The following is a 22,717-nucleotide window of genomic DNA, read 5'->3' as shown; positions in this document are numbered from 1 at the left end:
CCCAATACTGGTTTTGAAAAACAAAAAATAAAATTTTCAAAAAAAGATTTGGGAATGGACAGCACTTTCACTCAGCCTTTATGGGCAAGTCTAGAGGTGTCTCAATATTGATAGATCATTTTATTAAACATAACGTTATTGCAGATCCCAATCGACGTTACCTAATTTTTATCTGGTAAATGTTATAATAAATTGATTGTTTTTGTTAATGTTTACAGCCCTAATGTAGAGATTCAGACTTTTGTTTTAAAAAAATGGCTTTTTTCTCTTTTACCAGATTTAAATTTATATTCCTTGATCGCAAGTAGTGACATGAACTGTTGGTTAGATCCTGTACTGGACCGTTCATCTTCTAAAACTGTCACATTAAATAAGTCTGCTATGCTCATCAACTTGTTCATGTTACAATGTGGCATCATTGATATTTGGTGATTTTTTTACATCCTAACAATAAGGAGTATTCTTTCTTCTCTAATGTACATCACACATATTCCCAGATTGATCATTTCCTCAGATGAAAAATTTAATTCCACTCATTGGCTTTTGTAAATATGAGAGCATTTTAATCTCTGACCACTCTCTGGCGGGATTATCAAGAATGTACCTTAAGGTGATCATAATTTTTTGGAATTTATTAAAAAAATCCAATTGCTTTCTTTTTTGAAAAGAATTCAGCTTCAGAGGTCTCTGGCTTGGTAGTACGGGACTCTTTTCAAGGTCAAATCATTTCATTGATAGTTAATGTGAAAAAGAAAGCTAATTTGGAAAGAAATGAATTGGCCAATCAAATGAAGCTCAGAGATCGACATGATCATATGCTGCTTCCTTGAAGCCTGAGCTTTTCAAAAAAAAGTCAAACTAAAAATGAAATATGACTTAATTCTTGTGTATCTTATTCAGACTCAACTTTTGCAGAGTAAATCTAAATTTTATATACATGATGATAAAGTAGGAAAGCTGCTAGCTGGTCAACTGAAAGGTTATACTACTAAGCAACTTACTTCAGAAATTTTTTAAGATAATGGGATTATTACTACTGACCATGTGGAGAGAGATGAAGTGTTTTGACAATTTTACTCCAACCTTCATAAATCAGAATCTTCTAAAGATTCAATTCTTATGAAGAACTTTCTAGATAACATGACTGTTTCTTCACTCTTTAGAAATCCAGACAGTGTTGGAAAAGCCTGTTTCTTCTGAGATAATTGCAGTAATTAACTCTTTACAATCTGGCAAAGTTCCTGGTCCTGATGGCCTCACAGCTGAGTTTTACAAACTTTTTCTCAATTATTGGCAACCTATGTAGATTCAGTTTTTTTCTGAATCTTCTATTTTTGGAAAACTACCTTTTTTTTTTAAATGAAGCTTCAATTTCACTTATTCTCAAAAAGAATAAGAACCCATCTGACTGTTCTTCACATAGGCCACTTTCTCTTTTGAATGCTGATTTTGTCCAAAATATTGGCCTGTAGGTTGGAAAACATTATCCTCTTATTATTTCTGAAGATCAAACCCATCTTTATTCCTAAATCCTTTTTTGACTCATTTGATTCTATTATATCATCCTATATATGGAACAGTAAGCAACCTTGATTAAATATATTTTACCTTTAGAAATCTAAAAGAAGTGGAGGTATGATGCTGCGCAATTTCTAATTTTAATATTGGTCAGCCAATATACACAACATTACGTTTTGGATACACTTTCATAAACGACTTGACGGCCCGTTGTGGTGTGCAATGGAGTTGCGTTCAGCTAAAAATCTCTCCATTCCAGCTTTTCTTGGATTTCCCACTTCCTTTTTCTTTTGGAAAAACTTTCTAAAAAGTTCAAACTACCAAAATACCCATTTTATTTTAGATATTTGCAAATTAGACATTTTCTACACTTTCAAATATCTAACTTTCCTGGTGTACCTGATACTGACATTGCTGATGTGTTTTTTTTCCAATTTACAACCCACTCTTAAAAGTTTAATATTTGTTATTTATGATTAAGTTGGCAGGTTTAAGATTTGCCCCTCTTGTTAAAAGTAAATCTGCATGGGAACAGGATTTAAGTCACATTGTCAGATGAAGTTTGGGATTTAATCTACATTAGTTAACTCCACATCTCTCTGTGCCCATCATTGTTTGTTACAATTTTAAGTTGCACATAAAGCTCACATGTCCAAAGCAAAATTATCTCATATTTATCCAGATGTAAACTCTTGTGAGAATTATAAAAGAGATGAGGCTTTTCTTATTCATATGTTTTAGATGTGCCCTAGCCTCAAAAAAATACTGGAAGAATGTTTTCCAGACCTTATCCTTAATCTTTAATTTAAATCTTGAACTTAATCCTCTGGCTACCCTCTTTGGTATCAATGGAGAGGATGACATTCGTTTGACTCCAGTTAAATCTCAGGTTCAGTCTTTTGCCTCTCTTTTGGTCAGACGCGTGATATTACTCAAAGTCGAGAGATACTAACCCACGCACCCATGCCCAGTGGTTGAGGGATAAATCTAGAAAAGATTTGTTATTCTGTCAATTACTAAGACACAAGGTTTCAAAACTTACAGGGACTTTTCCTGAACTACTTTCAGAACCTCTAGTTTTAATATTAAACCAGTCCCAACATTTTATTATATTACTCCATGTTGAGGCATACTTTTATTATCGAGCCTTGGCTTATTAACACACTCAAGAGACAGGGGAGAAAAGAAGGTATAACATTCAGAATAAAATTGTATGTTTTTTTTACTTTATAGATGTATTTTATAAATTAGATAACTGTTGATTTCTTTGTATTGGACATCTCTATTGTGTATTTTACAAATCTTCTGTATATATCTATTTGTGTAAAACAATAATATTTATAAAACAATGGGTTTTCTCACAATTGTCCATTACTTGGCTTTATACTACAATTAGATCATAAAATACGAGATCAGCTTCAACTCACATCCATCATTCTAACGGTCAAGGAGTGATGGACTTGCTACACTTTCCTTAGATTCATTATCATTTCTGGATCCTTTTTATTTCACATCCTCTTGCAACAAGGATTTGCACACAATACTTCAGCATCCCTCCAAATAACTTCAACCCTGAATTATTACTTGAAATTGGCACCCTGGTGATGACCTCCACTTCCTTCTTCACAGTCTTAAACCATTGGCAGGCCACACTGCATGTTGTTGCAAAATAAAGACACAATTACTTCTCTCCAACATTTCATTATGTTCTCACAATCTAAACTGTTTTTCTTCTTGCACGTAACCAACATACACTTTGTGTCCTCGAGCTGTCATTATAGACAGGTTGTTAGGCACACTGTAAGGATATTTTAGATTTTATGTTTTCTCTCTTTTAAGGCTTAATATACCCAATAATTTCTTCTAACCTTCCTGACCTGATTCCCAGCGACATAGAGCAGGTAGTAAGCTTTAAAGAAATCTTTTGGTTGATATCTGCTTTGCTTCATTAGACACCCACACGACTGCTCTGGCTTAAAAAAGCATGGTCATGTCTGGAATCCCACAACTACGGGGGAAAGTATAGCTGCAACTGTCTTAGTAAACGTGTGAGAGTTAACAGGTTTAAAAAGGTTTCCTTTTAAATTTCTGTTCACGGAAATCAACGGCAACATGCTGAATAGGATTAGGTCAAAACAGTGCGACGCCCCACGTGAACAACACTCCATTTCTCCGGGATTTGGACCATGAACCGCAGTGAACACTCACCAGACCATCCCGCACCCAACTGCAACCCGGGACCTGCCATCGTCGAACGCTGCCACTTCCGCCACGCCCCCCTCCGATTGTCTCCACGTTCCAAACCCAACATGTAGCCTTCCAGTGGATGACGTCGCTCTTCGCGCGCCGGGAATCCCAGGCAGGCAACTGCCCGTGATTGGTCGCCGTCCTTGCCCTATGACCGCACCGACCATCCGCAACATCTTGGGGAGTAGCGCTGTTACTGTCGTCCCCTCGGTTCATTTTAAGAGCGATCTAAAAGGCGCCATCTCAACCCTCTTGCCATATTGTTGCAGGATTCTTCGGTGCTTTGATCATGTGCAGCAGAAGTTGCGGCCACTTTAAGTTCCTGCTTGATGTTTGCTCTCTCTCTCCCCCTCCCCCCTTCGCCTTCCCCTCCCCATCAGCGTTGCAAGGAAGCGCTTTGAAATTAACCAGACGGAAAGCGTGATTTGGAGGCGAAGCAGCGGAATTAGCGATTTCGGGCCTCGCCAAATTGTGCTAAAGAATGAATTCCCCACGTTGGTTACCGCTGGAAGCCAATCCTGATGTACGAGTCTTGTTTAGAAATTGGGTTGTCAAAAAGCGTTGCATCCTTTAATCCTGCAAATTGCATTTGGCAGTTCTCCTTGGTGACGATGAATTCATTTTTAAAAATTTCTTTTTCTCCCCCCCCCCAGGTCATGAACCAGGTGAGTTACTGGAACTGGACAGGTTGTGAAGAGGTTCTTGGCCATCACTTCGGGAGAACTTCTCGTCGATCATTTTTTTTTCCCTCGTTGTTAAAAATTGTGTTTCTCTGCACGACGCTGGGATTGTTGATCAATTCAGTAACTAGCAAAATGGGCGACAAGTTATTTTAAGACCCTACATTGACGTCAGGTTTGCATTGTCCAAATTCCTTCATGGCCCAAGTTTTGTGTGATATTCCCCCCCCCCCCCCCATTGAATCGCCGTATTTCACTTTGAAGATACTGTGACAAGGGGCAAATGTTTAGAGGCTTTCATTTTCAAGGGAAACGTGAAACGGGCTTTAAGGTGGCAAAAGGTGGAATGTTTACCGGTAAGCTATCTGCATTAATAATGATGTTTTCAGGTTCGAGGAAGGTGTGGGAGAAATAGCAAAACCACCCTTCCAGCGTGACATTTTAATCACTTGGTGTCTGGTAACGTAATTGTCCTACAAATGCCACATTTTAAATGAAGATGGTACATTGTGAGCTTTCTCCAGGGGCCCCTTGTTGACCGACACTTCTGCAGTCACCTTGTCATTACTTTGGGAAATGGGGAGCCCGTGGGTTTGCTTCTGCAATGTGTGCACAATTTTCCAGCTCCTGGGGTGAGTGATTTTTCGCGGACTCGTGATACAGAACTTATCATCAGCTGGATGTCCATAGTACTCCCTTCCCATTAAGATGGTGAATTTAATTCATGAAATCACAAGAAAGTGAATCTGCTGATTTATTTTTAAGGCCTGTAACTTTTTTCTCTCTCTCTCAAAGATAATCCCAAGATATTGACAAGTATTCTTTTGCTCTCCTTTTGTTTGTATTTTCTTTTGCTGTATCATAACTTTTATAGTGTCCTGTTAGACCTGCTGCTGAGAACTGTAGGGTTGCTTCACACACAAATGAGGAATGTTCAGGGCAAATGGGTTGCAGCACAAATACAAGTTTCGATTAAAATTTACTGCAACCAATTTATGCAAACAATTGAGGATTTTTTTTTCTTGCAGTCCCATGCTAAGGAGATCAGTTCAGAAAGGGGGTAAAAATGATGTCTACAGAATTGATTTATTCTGAAAATTTTTGAAATACAGTCACTGGAGATTTTTCCAGATGTTGCTAAAATAATATTTTTCCCCGTTGTCATTCCTGACTCGTCCCTGATTTCTGAGGTTTGCCACATTGGGAACATTATTCAGGTGTATTATGATTGATTGGGAGACTATTTTGTCACAAGGCAATTTTTTTGAAAAGGATCTCTTGTAAAGGAAAAATGCTGCCATTAGTATGATACTCCGAATCATGGGTCCTCTACCGGCATCACCTACGGCTCCTAGAACGCTTCCACCAGCGTTGTCTCCGCTCCATCCTCAACATTCATTGGAGCGACTTCATCCCTAACATCGAAGTACTCGAGATGGCAGAGGCCGACAGCATCGAATCCACGCTGCTGAAGATCCAGCTGCGCTGGGTGGGTCACGTCTCCAGAATGGAGGACCATCGCCTTCCCAAGATTGTGTTATATGGCGAGCTCTCCACTGGCCACCGTGACAGAGGTGCACCAAAGAAGAGGTACAAGGACTGCCTAAAGAAATCTCTTGGTGCCTGCCACATTGACCACCGCCAGTGGGCTGATATCGCCTCAAACCGTGCATCTTGGCGCCTCACAGTTCGGCGGGCAGCAACCTTCTTTGAAGAAGACCGCAGAGCCCACCTCACTGACAAAAGACAAAGGAGGAAAAACCCAACACCCAACCCCAACCCACCAATTTTCCGCTGCAACCGTGTCTGCCTGTCCCGCATCGGACTTGTCAGCCACAATCAAGCCTGCAGCTGACGTGGAGTTTTACCCCCTCCATAAATCTTCGTCCGCGAAGCCAAGCCAAAGATTTCTGGAATTATTTAACACACAATGAATCACAGTTGTGCAGAATGCAGACACAGCCATGTCATTGTAAATAACGCACAGCAAACCCCCTCAATATTCAAAGTAATTTGTGACATAATAGTCCCAGGTCATCTCTAAGAAAGGAAGGTCAAACTGCCTACCAGTGGCGTTATCATTTAATGTATTTAATCAACTTTTTTTTAAAATCCCTGTTGCTCCACATGCCCTTTGCAGAAATCATGGATTGTTTTTATTCATTCGTGAGATATTCAAATTACCAGCAAGGCAGCAGTCAATGCCATGTTTTAGTGGACAATTTTGAAGGGCACCATTTCCTTCTGATTTATTCTATTTAATCTTATTTCCTAAACCAGTAAATGCTGTTTTATTGGCACAAGGGGAGTTGGGACCAAATATAATCCTTCATTTAAATCTGTGAGAATAACTCAACCACAAAGCATGAATTAACCTTGCTTTTGCCCTGTATTTTTATATTAACTTTCAATATTCATTTATATTGTGACTGACTATGTAAACGGTACAGTGATATTCTCCTACCAGATATGGCACTGCTGTCATTTTATTTCCACCACCCCTATGGTCCATGTTTTGAGCTGATGATAGTAAATGCCACTTGAATATCAAAAGACTCTTGTTGAAGGTTGCCATTGCCTAACAGTATTAATGTTATTTGAGGAGTTTACTGTGTTTGAGTTGCTCAGCAGTATGGTAGACACTGGTAACACAATGTGCATGTGGTAAGGTATCAAGATTATTGCAGATCACAAGTCCACCTTGCAAGATGAGGACAACGATGGCTCCCTTCCGGACAGATTGAACACCTTCTATGCATGGATTGATGAGAAGAACAGGATGACGCCAAAGAAAGCTCTCTGTCCCTCTGATCAACGGTCTCCCTGCATAGCCGTGGCTGAGGCGAGGAGAACCCTATCCAAGGTAAACTCACACAAGATGGTGGGTCCATACCACATACCTGGTGGTGTATGGAATGACTGTGCAGACCAATTGATGGAGGTCTTCACTGACATCTTCAACACCTCACTGGAATAGTCCATCATTACTGCAGGGTTCAAGACATCCACCATCATCCTGGTTCCCAAGAAGTCAACATAACAAACCTCAGTGATGTGTGGCACTGACCTCCACCATTGTGAAATGTTTTGAGCATCTGGTGATGGAACACATCAAAGTGCACCTCTCAGAAACATTTGTCCCATTTCAAAACGCCTAAAGAAGAAACCATTCCACGGCTATAGCATTATCCATTCTATGCCTCTGTCCTGACCCACCTGGAAAACAAAGCCCCATTTGGCAGACTGACATTTAATCCATTCATTCCCCAGATGCTGGGAGAGAAGCTGTTCTTGCTGGAACTCAGCACCCGACTCTGAAACTGGATTCTGGACTTCCTAATGGAAAGTATGTTCAGGTCAGTAGTCAAACATCGAGCAACATCACGTTGAGCACTGGTGCACCTCAGGGTTGTGTGCTCAGCCCACACCTGTTCATGCTACTGACCCACAACTGCATCACCAGATTCAGCTCCTATAATGCCATCAAGTTTGCAAAACTATATTTATTTTTGTATATATAAATACTTGCCCTGCATATGAATTGTTTATGTGTTATGTCTGATTGTGAAGATTTTGCACCAATGTCCAGAGAATGCAGGTTCGTCAGGATGTACTTGTGCAATCAGATGATAATAAACTTGTCTTGTCGTAACTTCATACGTGTGTGACTGAAGTGCTTTGGAAGGCTGTCATATTAATGCAATTTTTTTGCATTTCATCTTTTTTCCAGTAATGAATATTTTGCTTTGATTCTGACCCAAGAAATAGTGTCTGCATCCCTGCTGTCCTCTTGTTGCCATTTGCCAGAAAGTCATTTGATCGTACCAAACATCTCTGTTACAAAACAGACTCTACTTGCATTGCAATTGCCAACTGGCTGCAAGGCTGAAACGCTACCATTTTCACAAGGCCATTCAAGAAATTTCTCCAGCTCGTGTTGAAAGCTTCACTATGTCTATGTTCTACCAAACACTGCTTTATGAACTGGTGCTTTTTAAATAGTGCAATTTGGTTGAAGTAATACAATAGTTAAGACATGAAGAAGAAATGTTAAAAATATCCCTTCTAGTCAACTGCTACAAAGAAACACACGCTCGCAGTGTGGGAGATTAAGCTCTGAGGTTTGTTGAGGCTGGAAAGGCTCCTTTTATACAGTTGGAGTTCCCACCGTTTGATTGGCTGACATCAGTTGCATGAATAACAATAGCGGGCGGGAATATTCTTGTATGTGAATACCCTTCCCCAGCCTGTTATTGATCTGTTAGCTGGCCAGCTTGCCCAGCGCCATTTTAGGCTTGCTGGTCTTGTACTGCTCCAGCTTTCAACTGTGCTGGTTTGCTGTGTTAAGGGACGTGTTACAGTGTTATATTGCTGTTTATTACCACGTGCGCTGTGCAATGCGCCGGCTCGATCTCCATGGTGGCGGGCCGCCACATGACACCCCCTCTCCCCCCAGAACCGGTGCTACAGTTCATAGTGTCCTTGGATGCAGTCCCCAATGTCTATTGGCGGTCTACCTCTGCATTGAGGTGCTGCCGTCTCCACAGGTTGTGTCGGGTCCATGTGTGCCGGCTTAGCTAGCAGGTACCAACTTCCTTCTATCTGCTGCTCCAGAACTCCACCATTTGCCATTCCTGAAGCATTGATTGTGAGGCCTGTGGGTGCGTCTGACCTGGGGTGGACCAGGAGTAAAGCATTCGCCAGGGCTTCCATCGCTTTCATGAACGCTCGTGCAGAGTCATCATCTCAGGTCAAGTCATCAGGGTGAAGAGTGGGCACATTGTTCAAGCCACTGCAGGGATGAATCTGCTATAAAAGTTGACCATCCCCATGAACTCATGCAGTCCTTTCATCGTACTGGGTCTCAGGAAGTTGTGGATAACCTCCACCTTGCTGGGTAATGGTGTGGCCCCGTATTTAGTAATCCTGTGGCCCAGGAAGTCAATCGTGCTCAGCCTGAACTAGCATTTAGCCAGGTTAATAGTAAGGCCAATAGTAAGGCCGAACTCATGTAGGTGACTGTAGAGGCTTCGGAGGTGATGTAGCTGTTCCTGCCGGTTTCTACTTGCCACCAAGATATTGTCTAATTAGATAAATGTGCCGTCCAGGTCTCGCCCACCGCGTCCATCGGTCGCTGGAAGGTCTATGCTGTGTTCTTGAGCCTGAATGGCATCCTCAGGGCAGCCCAAATGGAGTGATGATGACTGTCTTGGCGATTTGGTGGTACCTTCGCACCAAGTCCACTTTGGAGAAGATCTTCGCTCCGTGCAGGTTTGCCCCAAAGTCTTGGATATGCGGCACGGGGTAACGATCTGGAGTGGTGGTCTCATTTAATTGACAATAGTCGCCATATGTTCTCCAGCCACTGGATACTTCAGGCACCATGTGCGGGGGAGAAATCCATGGACTGTCCAACGGCTGAACGATGTTTAACTCCTCAAGCTTGCAGAACTCTTCCTTGGCCAGTTGGAGCTTCTCTGGGTGAAGTCGACTCGCCCTTGCATGGAGAGGTGGACCCTAGGTAAGGATGTGATGCCTGACACCATTTCGGGGCACCTCCACCATGAACTGTGGGGAACTTGGCTAGCACCTTTGAGAACTCATCTTCTGAGCTGTGGATGGAGTCCAGGTGCAGTGCCGGGAGCCCAGCACCCCTCAGTGCATGTCTCTTGCCCTTGAGGCCTACTAGGAGGTTGTGGGCCAGCAAGAAGTCCGCTCCAAAGAGTGGCTGTTCCACTGCGGCCAATGTGAATACCCACGAGAAGTGACTGCCTCTGAACTGCAATTCGGCCCTACGCTTGCCATAGGTTCCGTATGCTGCTGTTGTTGGCAGCCCTCAATGCAGGGTCCACTTGCCTACATCTCGAGTCCAAACTGACCTCCACTCCTATATCCACCAAGAAACTTCTTCCGGACAAACAGTCCCATGTATACAGGAGGCTCTCTCGATGCCCAGCCACTGTGGTGTTTCCCTGGAACTCACAGGGTGACCAGCATCGGCAGGCCTCAGAGCCACATCTTTTGGTGGACTCGTCCCTGCTGCTCCTATCCCGGGCCTGCCTTGGTCTGGTTGCGAGACTTTGCGACGAGCCCCATGGGAGCCGAGCACTTCTTTTTCTGCTTCCACAGAATATCTGCCTGTGCTGTGACTTTCTGGGGGTTGCTGAAATCCGCGTCAACCAGGAGCAGTTGGATGTCCTCGGGCAGCTGCTCCAAGAATGCCTGCTCGAACATGATGCAGAGCTCGTGGTCTAGGAGGGCCAACATCTCGTTCATGAGCACTAATGTGGATCTGCCCCCTAGCCTATCCAAGTGAAGCAGCCGTGCCCCTCTCTCTCACCATGAGAGCCCAAAGATCTCAGTTAATAGCTCCTCGAAGGCAATATAAGTCCCTTCTGAAGGTGGCCTGTGGATGAAGTTGGCCACTCTGTCTGCAGTCTCTGGATCCAGGGTACTGACCACATGGTAGTACCATATGGACTCAGATGTGAAGCCCCAAATCTGGAACTGAGCCTCCGACTGATCAAACCACATGCCAGGTTGAACTGTCCAGAAGGTCGGGAGCTTGAGGCCAACTGCGCTGATCGCTGCTTCGCTATCCATCGCTGGGTTTAGATTCCGTCTAAACTGTCAGGGTCACCAATTGTAGCCGACTGCTACAAAGAAACACACACACTCGCAGTGTGGGAGGTTGAGCTCTGAGACTTATTGAGGCTGGAAATGCTCCTTTTATACAGTTGGAGTTCCCGCCGTTTGATATCAGTCGCATAAATAACAATAGCGGGCAGGGACATTCTTGCATGTGAATACCCTTCTTCCCCAGCCTGTTATTGATCTTTTATCTGGGCAGCTATGCCAGCGTCATTTTAGGCCTGCAGGTCTTGTACTGCTCCAGCTTTCAACTGTGCTGGTTCGCTGTGTTAAGGGGTGTGTTACAGTGTGTTATGCTACTGTTTACTACCGCGCGATGTGCCGGCTCAATCTCCGAGGAAAACCATAAGAGTTGGATGGCATTCCAACTAATTACAACAAGAAATTAGAAACTGAATGTTATGAATTCTCTTGAGCCTCAAGAATCCTAATGGATTGTTTTTCTTTTAAAAAAAAATCAAATTAGCACATTCCTGCAGATTCGACACATTGAGTCTGTGACCCAAGTGTAAGGCAATCCATTACCTTTCATGTTTTCCACTCGGCAAATTGTGATCTCATTATGTTGTTTAAAAGAAACAAATAAAGGAGATTTATGAATGCACACATGGGATGAATCCCACTGTGTGAGAATAAAATTGAGTCCGTTTCACTTTCAGATCTGGTCATTGAGCTGATGTGGGGTTTGTTGCAAACTCTTGATTCTGATTTTTCAACAGCTCTTAACTTTTACTATTGGTCAAGTAGGTGACATTTCAGGACAAATACCAGGCTGGCTCAATTTTTGAAGAATCTTTGTGTTAAACTTTTTTTAAGGATAAAATGATTGAAAATTATATTTAGAATAAGTCTAAGCCCTTTGATAGTCCATTGGAAATCGTGACTTTGTTGCAAGCACCACAGTTCCTTCAGCAATTTGGGATCCATTTGTACAGCATGGAACAAGTCTTTTGGTCCAACTCATCCTTGGCATTCTGAGCTTGTCCCATTTGCCTGTATTTGGTCTTCTAATAATGAAAGGTATTTATGAATGCACATGCAGAATCCTTCTAAGCCATATCTGTCCAAATGGCTTTTGAATGTTATAATTGTACCTCCTCTGGAGTTTTCATCTTTAATGCTTTTTGAAAAATTATAAATCCCTCCCTAAAATTTCTTGGGTTTTTTTTTTGAAAGGTGAATACAATTGTGAAAGGCTGAGCTGATGGAGTATAAAGAGTTGACTGATTATTATCTTGTTCGTCAAACTGTGTTAGTTCGTGGTTCACTGACATCTGCATTAATAAGTTTCTTCTCCCTGTCGAGTCTCGTCCTCTCTCTCCCCTCCCTTTGTAGTCCCTTTCAGGTCTGCAACTGTCATAGTTATCTATGTTTCTTGAATGCTGGACTTGTGATGACCTTTGAATGTAATCACTTTCTCCATTGTCTGCTGTTCCTTCATCTACCAAGGGCACAAGCTCTTGAATTCCCTCCCTAAACTCCTTGGATCTTTTTCAAGTCCATCCTTAACTAAAGTGTATCCTATTTGCCCAAGACCCACCTTATAGAACTCTGTCAAATTGTGTTAAATTGCATCCTTATGGAGATACTTTAGGGTGTAATGTAAAATATAATAAGGTATTTTGAGCTCTATATTCCATATTGAAAAATTTGTATTTGGCATGCCAGTGCTTCTGAGATTACTTCCAATTACCTGTCACATTAATTTTCCTTTTATTCTCACTCTGGCATTTCCGACTTCCAGCCATGTTACAACGAGGCCAAACAAAAGGTTGAAGAACAGTACCTCAAGTTTCGGCTGGGCGTGTAGCCATCTTTGGGACAATATTGAATTCCGTAGCCGCGCACTACTCAAAGTAAACAACCACACACACACACACACACACACACACACACACACACACACACACACACACACACACACACACACACACACACACGAGTGTAGTCAGGTATAGCTCTGGTTTATTGGAGCAGAAGCCAAACTTTTATACTGTTTGCATTCCCGCCGTTTGCCCCCCTTTGCTGACATCACCACTTGCATAACAATAATGGGTTTCCTGTGCGCGGGTACATTCTTACATGTCAATACCTCCTTCCCTGCGCTTTCCCTCTCTGTTGGCTGTGCAGCAGGGCCAGCGCCACGTTGGAGATACTGGTCACTACACTGACCGCTACCGGTTTGCTTGCTGGGGCCAGTGCTGCTGTGTGGTCTGGTGGCTCTTGAATGCGCTTGCTGCCCAGAGCGTCAGCCTGATTTCCACGGTGGCGTGCCACTATAATTCAACAATTTCGGTCATGTATTTTCCCAGTGTCAGAAGTGGCCACCTGTGCCATAAGGGTTTACACTCCATACCACTGCCTGATCTGCTGGGCATTTCTAATGTGTTTTCAGGTTTCAGCAAAGCTCCTGACCTGCATTTCACAACTTCAACATGTGCCTTGTTTGCTTTCTCTCACTCTAACTGGTTTAGTTATCATATACCTCCTTTGAAGAAGACCGCAGAGCCCACCTCACTGACAAAAGACAAAGGAGGAAAAACCCAACACCCAACCCCAACCAACCAATTTTCCCTTGCAAACGCTGCAACCGTGTCTGCCTGTCCCGCATCGGACTTGTCAGCCACAAACGAGCCTGCAGCTGACGTGGACATTACCCCTCCATAAATCTTCGTTCACGAAGCCAAGCCAAAGAAAGAAGAAACCTGACTGTACAGCACTTGATTGGCAAACAGAAGAGTGAATGTTTTTGGTCTTGCTCCTGACTATTTACCCTTCCCATCCTTTCTACAACGTTAAACTTGTTTCCTCTCTTTCCCAGTTCTGGGAAAGTCTCTTCAACCTGAAAACTTGCACCTTCTCTTCTCACAGCTGGTTGACGTGCTGAGTGCTCCCAGCATTTTCTTTTGTTATTCTGCACTCTGTCAGGACTGAAGACTTCTTAGATTGAGAATACCCAGCTGATTAATGCCATTTTCCAAGATCTATAGGCAGATAGAGTTACACATTTGCCAGTAAGGGAGTTTTGAGACAAAAGATTTGGAATATATGTCTTGGCATTAATATAGTCTCTCTCTCTTTCCTCTTTGGCTTGGCTTCGCGGACGAAGATTTATGGAGGGGGTAAAAAGTCCACGTCAGCTGCAGGCTCGTTTGTGGCTGACAAGTCCGATGCGGGACAGGCAGACACGATTGCAGCGGTTGCAAGGGAAAATTGGTTGGTTGGGGTTGGGTGTTGGGTTTTTCCTCCTTTGCCTTTTGTCAGTGAGGTGGGCTCTGCGGTCTTCTTCAAAGGAGGTTGCTGCCCGCCAAACTGTGAGGCGCCAAGATGCACGGTTTGAGGCGTTATCAGCCCACTGGCGGTGGTCAATGTGGCAGGCACCAAGAGATTTCTTTAGGCAGTCCTTGTACCTTGTAATATAGTCAGAGGCGCAGTAAATAGACAAACACCAGGTGGCAGTGTTATCCTGTGGCTTTTCATCATGGACTACAGTAACAAGAAAGGCAAATTTTTGCCTATCTGCTGAAACAGATGGGAGCAATTTGATAATGTGTCCACTGAACACGATGTAAGAAATGGAAGAGAGGGCAGGCCAAATAGCCCTTTGTCTCTTCTGTACCAAGCAATAAGATCACAGCCTCAAATTCAACTCCCTTTTCCCCATTTTTCCCAATTCTTTCTGCCTCCTCCCTCGTAATCCAAAAGTCCTTTGCTCTAATCTTGAATAGCTTTGGAAGTGCCATCTTCAGCCTTGTGGGATAGAGAATTCCATTTTTTTTTTAAATTAAAATCTTGGAATAATATTTTGGTTGTGAATGTCCACCCCATTTGTATAGGAAAGATGGCCATTAATCAGATCTGTTTGGCACTTTGGTGCTGAGCTAGTAGATGTTTCAGACTATTCCTATTAATACTCCAAAACACCTTGAATTCATTTTCTCTTTAGATGTTGCACAGTGGATTAATAAATAATTCCAGTCTCCCAAATACGCTTGAAGGGAGTATTGGAAAAGAGACTCGGGTAAGGTTTAATATTGTGGGGAAACAGAACCAGGTGAGTTGAAAATGAGCACAGAAATTGGCATCCAGTGGGTTGGTTGCTGTACTGGATGGAAGATCATTCAAATCTTACCATATTGAACGTTTGTCCATTTCTTCCCCCACTCCCTCTTCTGGGCTCTGTAGTCTGAAGAAGTGGCCTCTTGACATTTAATTTGTCAAACTCTCTAAGAATTCGGTTGGCGTCAATTTGTTACTCTCTATGAACACATTGTAAAACTGAGAAACTAATGCTTTGTCACAATTGTTAACCGTCTGAGAAATTAAGATTAAAGATACCAACTTTGGCTTTTTAAAGCTTGTCCATTCTCAAGTGAATGACCCCCAAGAATTTAAATACTTTTCATTGTAACAGAATGTTCTGATTCCAACAATATGATGCATTTGTATAGGACATAGAGCATTAAAAAATGACTCCAAGGTACTTCACAAAAACATTGTCAGAATTTGACAGCAAGAAGCATCAGGACATAACAAAGCACATCAGTGAAAGCATAGTTAAAGTGCTTGATTTTTTTTGTAGCCGAGCGTCTTCAGGAATGGAGAAAAAAAAAGACAAATAAAAGCTGTCCCTCATGGTCAACAATGATCTTCCACTTCAATGCCCAATATCCCATTGATAACCACAAATTTGTGTTTTGAATGCAAGTATTGTCTAAATCTCTGCAGCCATCTATGATCAGGGTTTATTAGAGGGTTTTCCCAGATATAGCAACAATCAGTGTGGAAATTTAATTCCGTTAATTAGTAGGTCAGAATTGGATTTCTCCTCATGGATTGTGGTATTAGAAAATATACCCCAGCTCAGGAAGGACGAGGCCCTGGGGAAATCACAGGAATGCTAGATATATGGAGGAGCCATCCTTCAGATAAAACATTAAACCAAGTCTGCCATTTATCTGCAGGGGTAGATTTCCAAGTTTGTGAATTTATTGTCATATACGCAAGACAATGCAGTAAAATTCTCAGGTGCATGAACAATAAAGTAATTTAAATTACCACAAGATACCATAAGGCAGAACAGTGGTCATAATATTTATACATAATTATATTTTAATGCACATATCTTATTGTATTGCGTGTGCACCATGGTCCAGAGGAACACTTTTGTTGTACAGTGCCCTCATAATGTTTGAGACAGACATTTTTTTCCTTTACTTGCACCTGTGATCCATAGTTTTAAATTTGTAATCAAACAATTTGCATGTGATTAAAGTGCACATTCTAGATTTGATTAAAAGTTGTTTGTATACATTTTGGTTTGGCCATGTAGAAATGGCAGCACTTAATATTCATAGTCCCCTCATTTCAGGGCACCATAATATTTAGGACATTTGGCTTCACAGGTACTCAGGTATGTTTAATTGCCTCATTGGTGCAGGTATAAGAGAGCTAGGCTTGCTTCTAAGCTTTTGATAACCTTTGGCATCTGTAGTTGCCATTTTTCAAAATGAGGACCAGAGTTGTGTTCCCGAAAGTCAAAGAAGCCATTATGAGGCTGAGGGACAAGAATAAAACAGTAAGAGACATTGCTCATATTTTAGGATTACCAAAATCAACTAGAACATCATTAAGAAGGAAGACCTTACTGGTGACCTCAGTAATCACAAGGGGACTGGTAGGCCAAGGAAGACCTTACTGGTGACCTCAGTAATCACAAGGGGACTGGTGGGCCAAGGAAGACCTTACTGGTGACCTCAGTAATCACAAGGGGACTGGTAGGCCAAGGAAGACCTTACTGGTGACCTCAGTAATCACAAGGGGACTGGTAGGCCAAGGAAGACCTTACTGGTGACCTCAGTAATCACAAGGGGACTGGTGGGCCAAGGAAGACCTTACTGGTGACCTCAGTAATCACAAGGGGACTGGTGGGCCAAGGAAGACCTTACTGGTGACCTCAGTAATCACAAGGGGACTGGTAGGCCAACGAAGATCTCCTCTGCTGATGACAGAATCCTCATCCTAATGAAGAATAAGCCCCTAATGCCGCCTGTCTGGCAGATCAGAAGCATTCTTCCAGAGGCAGGTATGGATGTGTCAATGACCACTGTCCGCAGAATAATTCATGAGCAGAAATGCAGAGTCTCCACTTCAAGATGCAAATTTAGCCACAGAAACAGGATGGCCAGATTACAGTTTGTCAAGAAGTATTTTAAAGAGCCTGCAGATTTCTGGAAAAAGGGTCTTGTGGACAGATGAGTCCAAGATTAACCTGTATCAGATTGATGGGAAAATCAAAATATGGAGGTGTAAAGAAACGGCCCAAGATCCAAAGCATAGCACCATCTGTGAAGCACGGTGGTGGGGGTGTTATGGACTGGGCATGTATGGCTGCCACAGTGCACTCATCTTCATTGATGATGTAACCGCTGATGGCAGTAGCTAAAATGAATTCTGAGGTGCATAGAAACATCTGATCTGCTCAAGTTCAAGCAAACGCCTCCAAACTCATTGGGCAATGCTTTGTCCTGCAATAAGACAATGATCCCAAACTCTCTGCTAAAGCAACAAAGAAGCAAAGCTAGAAAGTGGAAAGTTCTTGAATGGCCAGGTCACTCACCCAATCTAAATCCAATTAAGAACATCTTCCATATGCTGAAGAGAAACCCCCAAAACAAGCAGAAGCTGAAGATGGCTGCAGTTGAGACCTGGCGGAGCATCACCAGAGAAGATACTCAGTACCTGGTGATATCCATGAATCACAGGCTTCCAGCAGTCATTGCATGACTATTTTAATGTACATACCATTACTCTGCCCCAAATATTATCGTGTCCTGAAATGACGGGACTATTTATAAAAAGTGCCATAATTTCTACATGGTCAAACCAAAATATACACAAATACCCTTTAATAAAATCTGGAAGATGCACTTGGATCATGTGAATTGTTTGATTGTAAATTTAAAACTGAGGAGCACAGCTCCAAAAAGTGTCTTTGTCCAAAACATTATGGAAGGGAATGTATATGTACTGTCAGATGGTAATAAACTTGAAATATAACCTTTCAAATGAAATTTATAAATATAAAATATCCCATTGATTATTTCAACAAAATGTATGTAAGTTCTCAGTTGTGTCCCAGTTAATATTTATCCCTCAACCAATGCCAGATGATTGAGGTTAGTAGTCAAAGGGAGTTTGCAGTACCCAAATTGGCTGCCAAATTTCCAGTGACCGGGAGGCAACACTTTACTCCTGAGATGTGGCTGTCATTTTTTGTATATCAATTCTTAAAATGTATTGGGTATTCCCATTCATATAGACTTCATTATTATTTTCTCTCCTTATAGGAGGCTCATTCATTTCTAGATATTAGTGAGATTGAGGAGGAACATGCATTGAGGTGGAAGATCAGTCTTGACCACACAAAATGGCGAATTGGTCCCTACCACTATTTCTCATGTCCTTGTCTTACATCCTTGAAGACACTCAATTAAATACACCCGCTTCAACCAAGTGTTTGCTCACCTTCACTAACATTCCCTTGAGTACCAGCTCTGTGGAATTCATTCAGTTCAGACACTTTAATTGTGTGCATGATGAATGAGTAGGGAAGGTTTCAGCAATGGAACTAACCCAAGGCATTTTCCCACCAGTTTATACAGCAGCTCGGATTGCTTCCCAGCTGGCAATTTGGCGACGTCTTTGGAATGGATCCAGAACTTCTCAGCTTGGTGCCAAGACCCGTCTGCTCTATTCTTCTACTCTTCCCAGTTACAGAAAAGGTACCGTGTTTCCTTTGAAAATGTGTAGTAAGTTCACTGACCAAAAATATGGGACTTTTGAATGGAGAGAAATCCATTTATAATCTTTTCCTCCAATTGTGCAGATAGGAAGTTTGCCAGGTTGTTGCCCTTGACTTGTTTGATCTTCTGTTTATTAACTTGGATACATTTTATATGGGAAATTGGCAAACTTCTGAATATTAAACTGGTCATGTCGTTAGTGAAATTTCAGAGTTAAATATGGTTTTTTTTACTCTCTAGCCTTTCTGCATGAACAAAGCAGTTTAGACACAGGTCAAAAACTACTTGCCTTTTACCAATAGTTCAGAAGAGAACTTAGCAGTTTAATCTTCTTTGACTCTGTGTTGCGATGTGTGGTCACAGTTGCCAGCACATCTGACCTGCACTGTCAGTGGGCTCGATGCTGAGTTGAGAAGCACGCTGCATTTGCATCTGTCCACAGGACAGAGCATGTCCACCATTTATTTAAATTAGACAGCCTACCTAGGTTGAAAAGGTTAAGTGGTTAGTTTCTTAATCAGCTTTATTTACCGGATTCAAAATGTAATTTTTTTTTTCAATGTTGTTTTTCTTTTTTATTTGAGGTATAAAGGGAGGCTGGAAGAGCGAGGATTTTTTTTTTGTTCTGTAATGTTGGAGGCTGAACTATATACTATGAGGGCCATGAAAGACAGATATTGAGCTTTTCTCTTTGATGCCAAGAAGGATGAGAGGTGTAATTTAAATTATTAGATTATGAGGCATAGATAGGGAGGACAGCCAGTGCCTTTTTCCCACGGTGTGAGTATCAAACGCCAGAAAACATCTGTACAAGGTGGAGGGGAGGAAGATTTAGGAGAGACATCGGGGTAAGCAGTGGCTGAGTTGGCTGAAGCCTAGGGGCCTGGAAGGTAAGGGGGCCTAGTCTTGGTTTAACGTTTCACATTTACTGTGAGGTCTGCACAGGTGACTGTAGGCCAGAGTCAGTGTTGCGCTGTGCCAGGGTGATATGCGCGGTGGTTTCTCGGAGATGGCGGCGACAGCAGTATGGAGATTTGCCGCTGTGGCGTGTGCGATACTCCACCTTCCCATCAAACTTAGATTTTTAATGTCCAATTTGGTCGGAGAGATGTTAAAAATCTATCAATTTGGTTTGAAGGTGGAGGATGAAATAAAGCAGTTCAACCAGAGCTCCTGGAGGCAGTGTCATTTCTGCCGCTGATCCCCAGAGTCTGTTCCAGCAACTCGTGCTCTGCTGACATGGTGGGAGTGAGGGGGGAGGGGGGTGGCGGATTAGGGTTAATCCAGAGCAAGTTCAGAGCGTCACAACCCCCCGCCCCTCCCCCCCAATCCCCACCATGTTGGCAGAATGTGAACTGCTGGAAGATACCCCGGGGCTCACCAGCGGTGAGGTTCACTCGGACTCTGTGCTCCACCCGGTGCCGCAGCTCAGGCTCCGAGCGCTGAAGCAGAGCCAGAATTGGCTGCTGGGTTTGGGGGGATGAGTTCTTGCTTAAGTTTCTTGGAGCCCATGACTTTGACGCTGAAGGTAGGATGGTTGAAATGGATAAACCAAGGTTGGGGGGGTGTGGTGGAGAACAGCCATTCACATGATGGAGGAAATCTCGGATGAATGTTTGTGCAGCTTGCAGTCCGACCTTTCTGTGGTTCACTGGCTCTATAGGCCAAGGCAGTGGGGTAAAAGCAAAGTATGAATGGAAAACAATTCAGGAAGCAGTGAAGATGGGATGGTAGAAAGTTGAGAGGCGGGGGGGTGGGGGGTCGGTGTTGCGCAGCAGCGACCTGAGCAGGGACCAGACAAACTGCCCCAAATGTGTGTGTCAGAGCCCAGCGATGAGGTCCCTGCCAGTGGCTGGCACCAAGGCACCCCACTACCAGCCCAACAACTTCCCTTCCCTCCTCATGCACCCCTGTCCACTGGGCTACTGCCACCTGGCCCATCAATTCTATCTTGAATTGGCCGAGCCCTGCTTACATACACAGTGGATGCATTTAAAATATGTGAGGGGAGAGCATCACCTGGAGGGTGGAGGGGGTGGGTGGAACAAGGTCAGGGAGGCCTGGGTTGAAGTTAATTAGCTGCTGGGGGTATATTTAAAAACAAAGTTGTGGTTGCTAGGGGTGGTGGTGGAGGACAGTGCAATAGAGACATTTAAAAAGACCCTTTGACAGGCACGTGGATGCGAGATAGATAGAGGGTTATGGGTGTGAAGTTTGGAAGATTTAGTGTCAGTTTATACTGGTCATCATGGGCCGAAGGGCTTGTGCTAAGTTGTAATGTTCTATGAATAAGGTGGATGGTCACAGTCTTTTTCCCAGAGTAGGATGGCCTAAAACAGTGGTTCTCAACCTTTTTCTTTCCACTTACATATCACCTTAAGTAATCCCTATCCCTTAAATGTTCTGTGATTAGTAAGGGATTGCTTAAGGTGAAAAGAGAAAGTTTGAAAACCACTGTTTGAATTGTACCTAATTGACTCATTATGTGCACGGTTTCATAACTCCAAAGGAAATGGGCCAATGACAATTTTTTTTCTCAAGCAAAATATTTCAGTAACAATTGGGTCTAGAGCAGTGGTTCTCAACCTTCCCTTCCCACTCTCATACCACTTTAAGCAATCCCTTGCTAATCACAGAGCACTGATGGCATTACTTAAAGTGGTTTGTGAATGGAAAGAAGTTGTTTGAAAACCGCTGGCCAAGAGGCTTACGATTTAAATATCGGGGGTGGGGGAAGGTTGAAAAGCAACCAGATGGGCAACTTTTGTACACACAAAGCTTTGAATATCTGGTATGAACTTCCTAAGGGTGGTAGAAGCAAGCGTAATTATGATATTTAATTAGGATATTTTAAAAATATTTGGATATGGAAGTGTTAAAGGGATATGGGCTGAATGCTTAAGATGCCTCGCCTTAAGGCCTGCCACACAGTTACATGTGTGGAGATTCCAAAGGTCTGCAGTCCTTGTGGCAAATGCACCTCCACCTGCCATTGCTCATCCCATTGACTCACTTGACCAAGATCCCACTGTAATCTAAGGTTACATTGTAATCTTCCTCACCTTCCTCATTATCCACCAGCACCAATTTTAGTGTCATCTGCAAACTTGCTAACCATCAATATCGGATTTTTTAAAATTGAAGTGGTAATGAAGCGTTTAAAAAAGTTTCTGGAGAGCAAAATGAAGTTCCGAAATACAGTTAAGAAATGTTAATAATGATATGTGAGGAAAGAATGAAACTTTAATTTGTTTTGGATAAACAGACCACTTTTAAGATTGTATGAACTAATTCTCTTTCAACACAAAGACTGATTATGGGTTCTTGTCGTCTGTTGTTTAAATGGTAAGCTTAAGCCAGAAATTAGTTGTAATGTTTATTGTGTCAAAGACCAAATGTTTTTCGAACACTCTGATGTTTTTGAAACTATAGGATGATTATAGGTTTAGGAGGCCTTTAATTTAAGTATTTGTGTTTTAAGGCAATGACTCTGGGCTAACTGTTGGTTTGTTGAGGCTCTTTCAGGGTCCATACTTTTTCGTTACATAAGGAAACTGGTCCTTGAATACATCTGGAAACTTCCATCAGAGTTTAAATGCCAAATTTGTCTACATATTTTGATGCACCTGTTTCTCTTTTCTCCAACCCCCCAATCTCTAACAACAAGAGAAAGAGAAGCAAAAGCGAATCCGTTCAGAGTCGATGAGCGTTAGTAGATTCTTCTCTAGCGCTCCCACGGCCTATGCATCGGCACAGACTCCTATTCAAACCGTTAGCAACCCAAGCTCCAGATGGGTTAGTTGAATCAATTAGCAA

At 42.6% G+C, this 22,717-nt stretch overlaps 2 protein-coding genes across 4 annotated transcripts in view; one reads left to right on the top strand and one right to left on the bottom strand.

Annotated features, from left to right (window-relative positions):
- Positions 1-3,956, bottom strand: part of commd6 (COMM domain containing 6) — a 53,073-nt gene extending 49,117 nt beyond the window's left edge. For all 3 annotated transcript variants that reach the window (XM_069890550.1, XM_069890552.1, XM_069890551.1), the window contains exons 1-2: positions 3,727-3,956; positions 3,103-3,170 (exon numbers count right to left, since the gene is read on the bottom strand). In XM_069890550.1, coding sequence (XP_069746651.1) covers positions 3,103-3,170; positions 3,727-3,941 — 283 coding nt within the window. In that variant the 5' untranslated portion in view covers positions 3,942-3,956. The remainder of the gene's footprint in view (positions 1-3,102; positions 3,171-3,726) is intronic.
- A 14,795-nt stretch (positions 3,957-18,751) lies between these two features.
- The window catches only part of uchl3 (ubiquitin carboxyl-terminal esterase L3 (ubiquitin thiolesterase)), a 41,498-nt gene continuing 37,532 nt past the window's right edge, over positions 18,752-22,717 (top strand). The window contains exon 1 of the mRNA XM_069890554.1: positions 18,752-18,880. Within this exon, the coding sequence (XP_069746655.1) occupies positions 18,806-18,880 (75 nt within the window). The 5' untranslated portion in view covers positions 18,752-18,805. The remainder of the gene's footprint in view (positions 18,881-22,717) is intronic.

The sequence above is a fragment of the Narcine bancroftii genome, chromosome 7, assembly GCF_036971445.1.
Source record: "Narcine bancroftii isolate sNarBan1 chromosome 7, sNarBan1.hap1, whole genome shotgun sequence".
NCBI classification, from domain to species: domain Eukaryota; kingdom Metazoa; phylum Chordata; class Chondrichthyes; order Torpediniformes; family Narcinidae; genus Narcine; species Narcine bancroftii.
The sequence above is the reverse complement of the archived record's forward strand: the minus strand, read 5'-3'. Positions and strand labels throughout refer to the sequence as shown.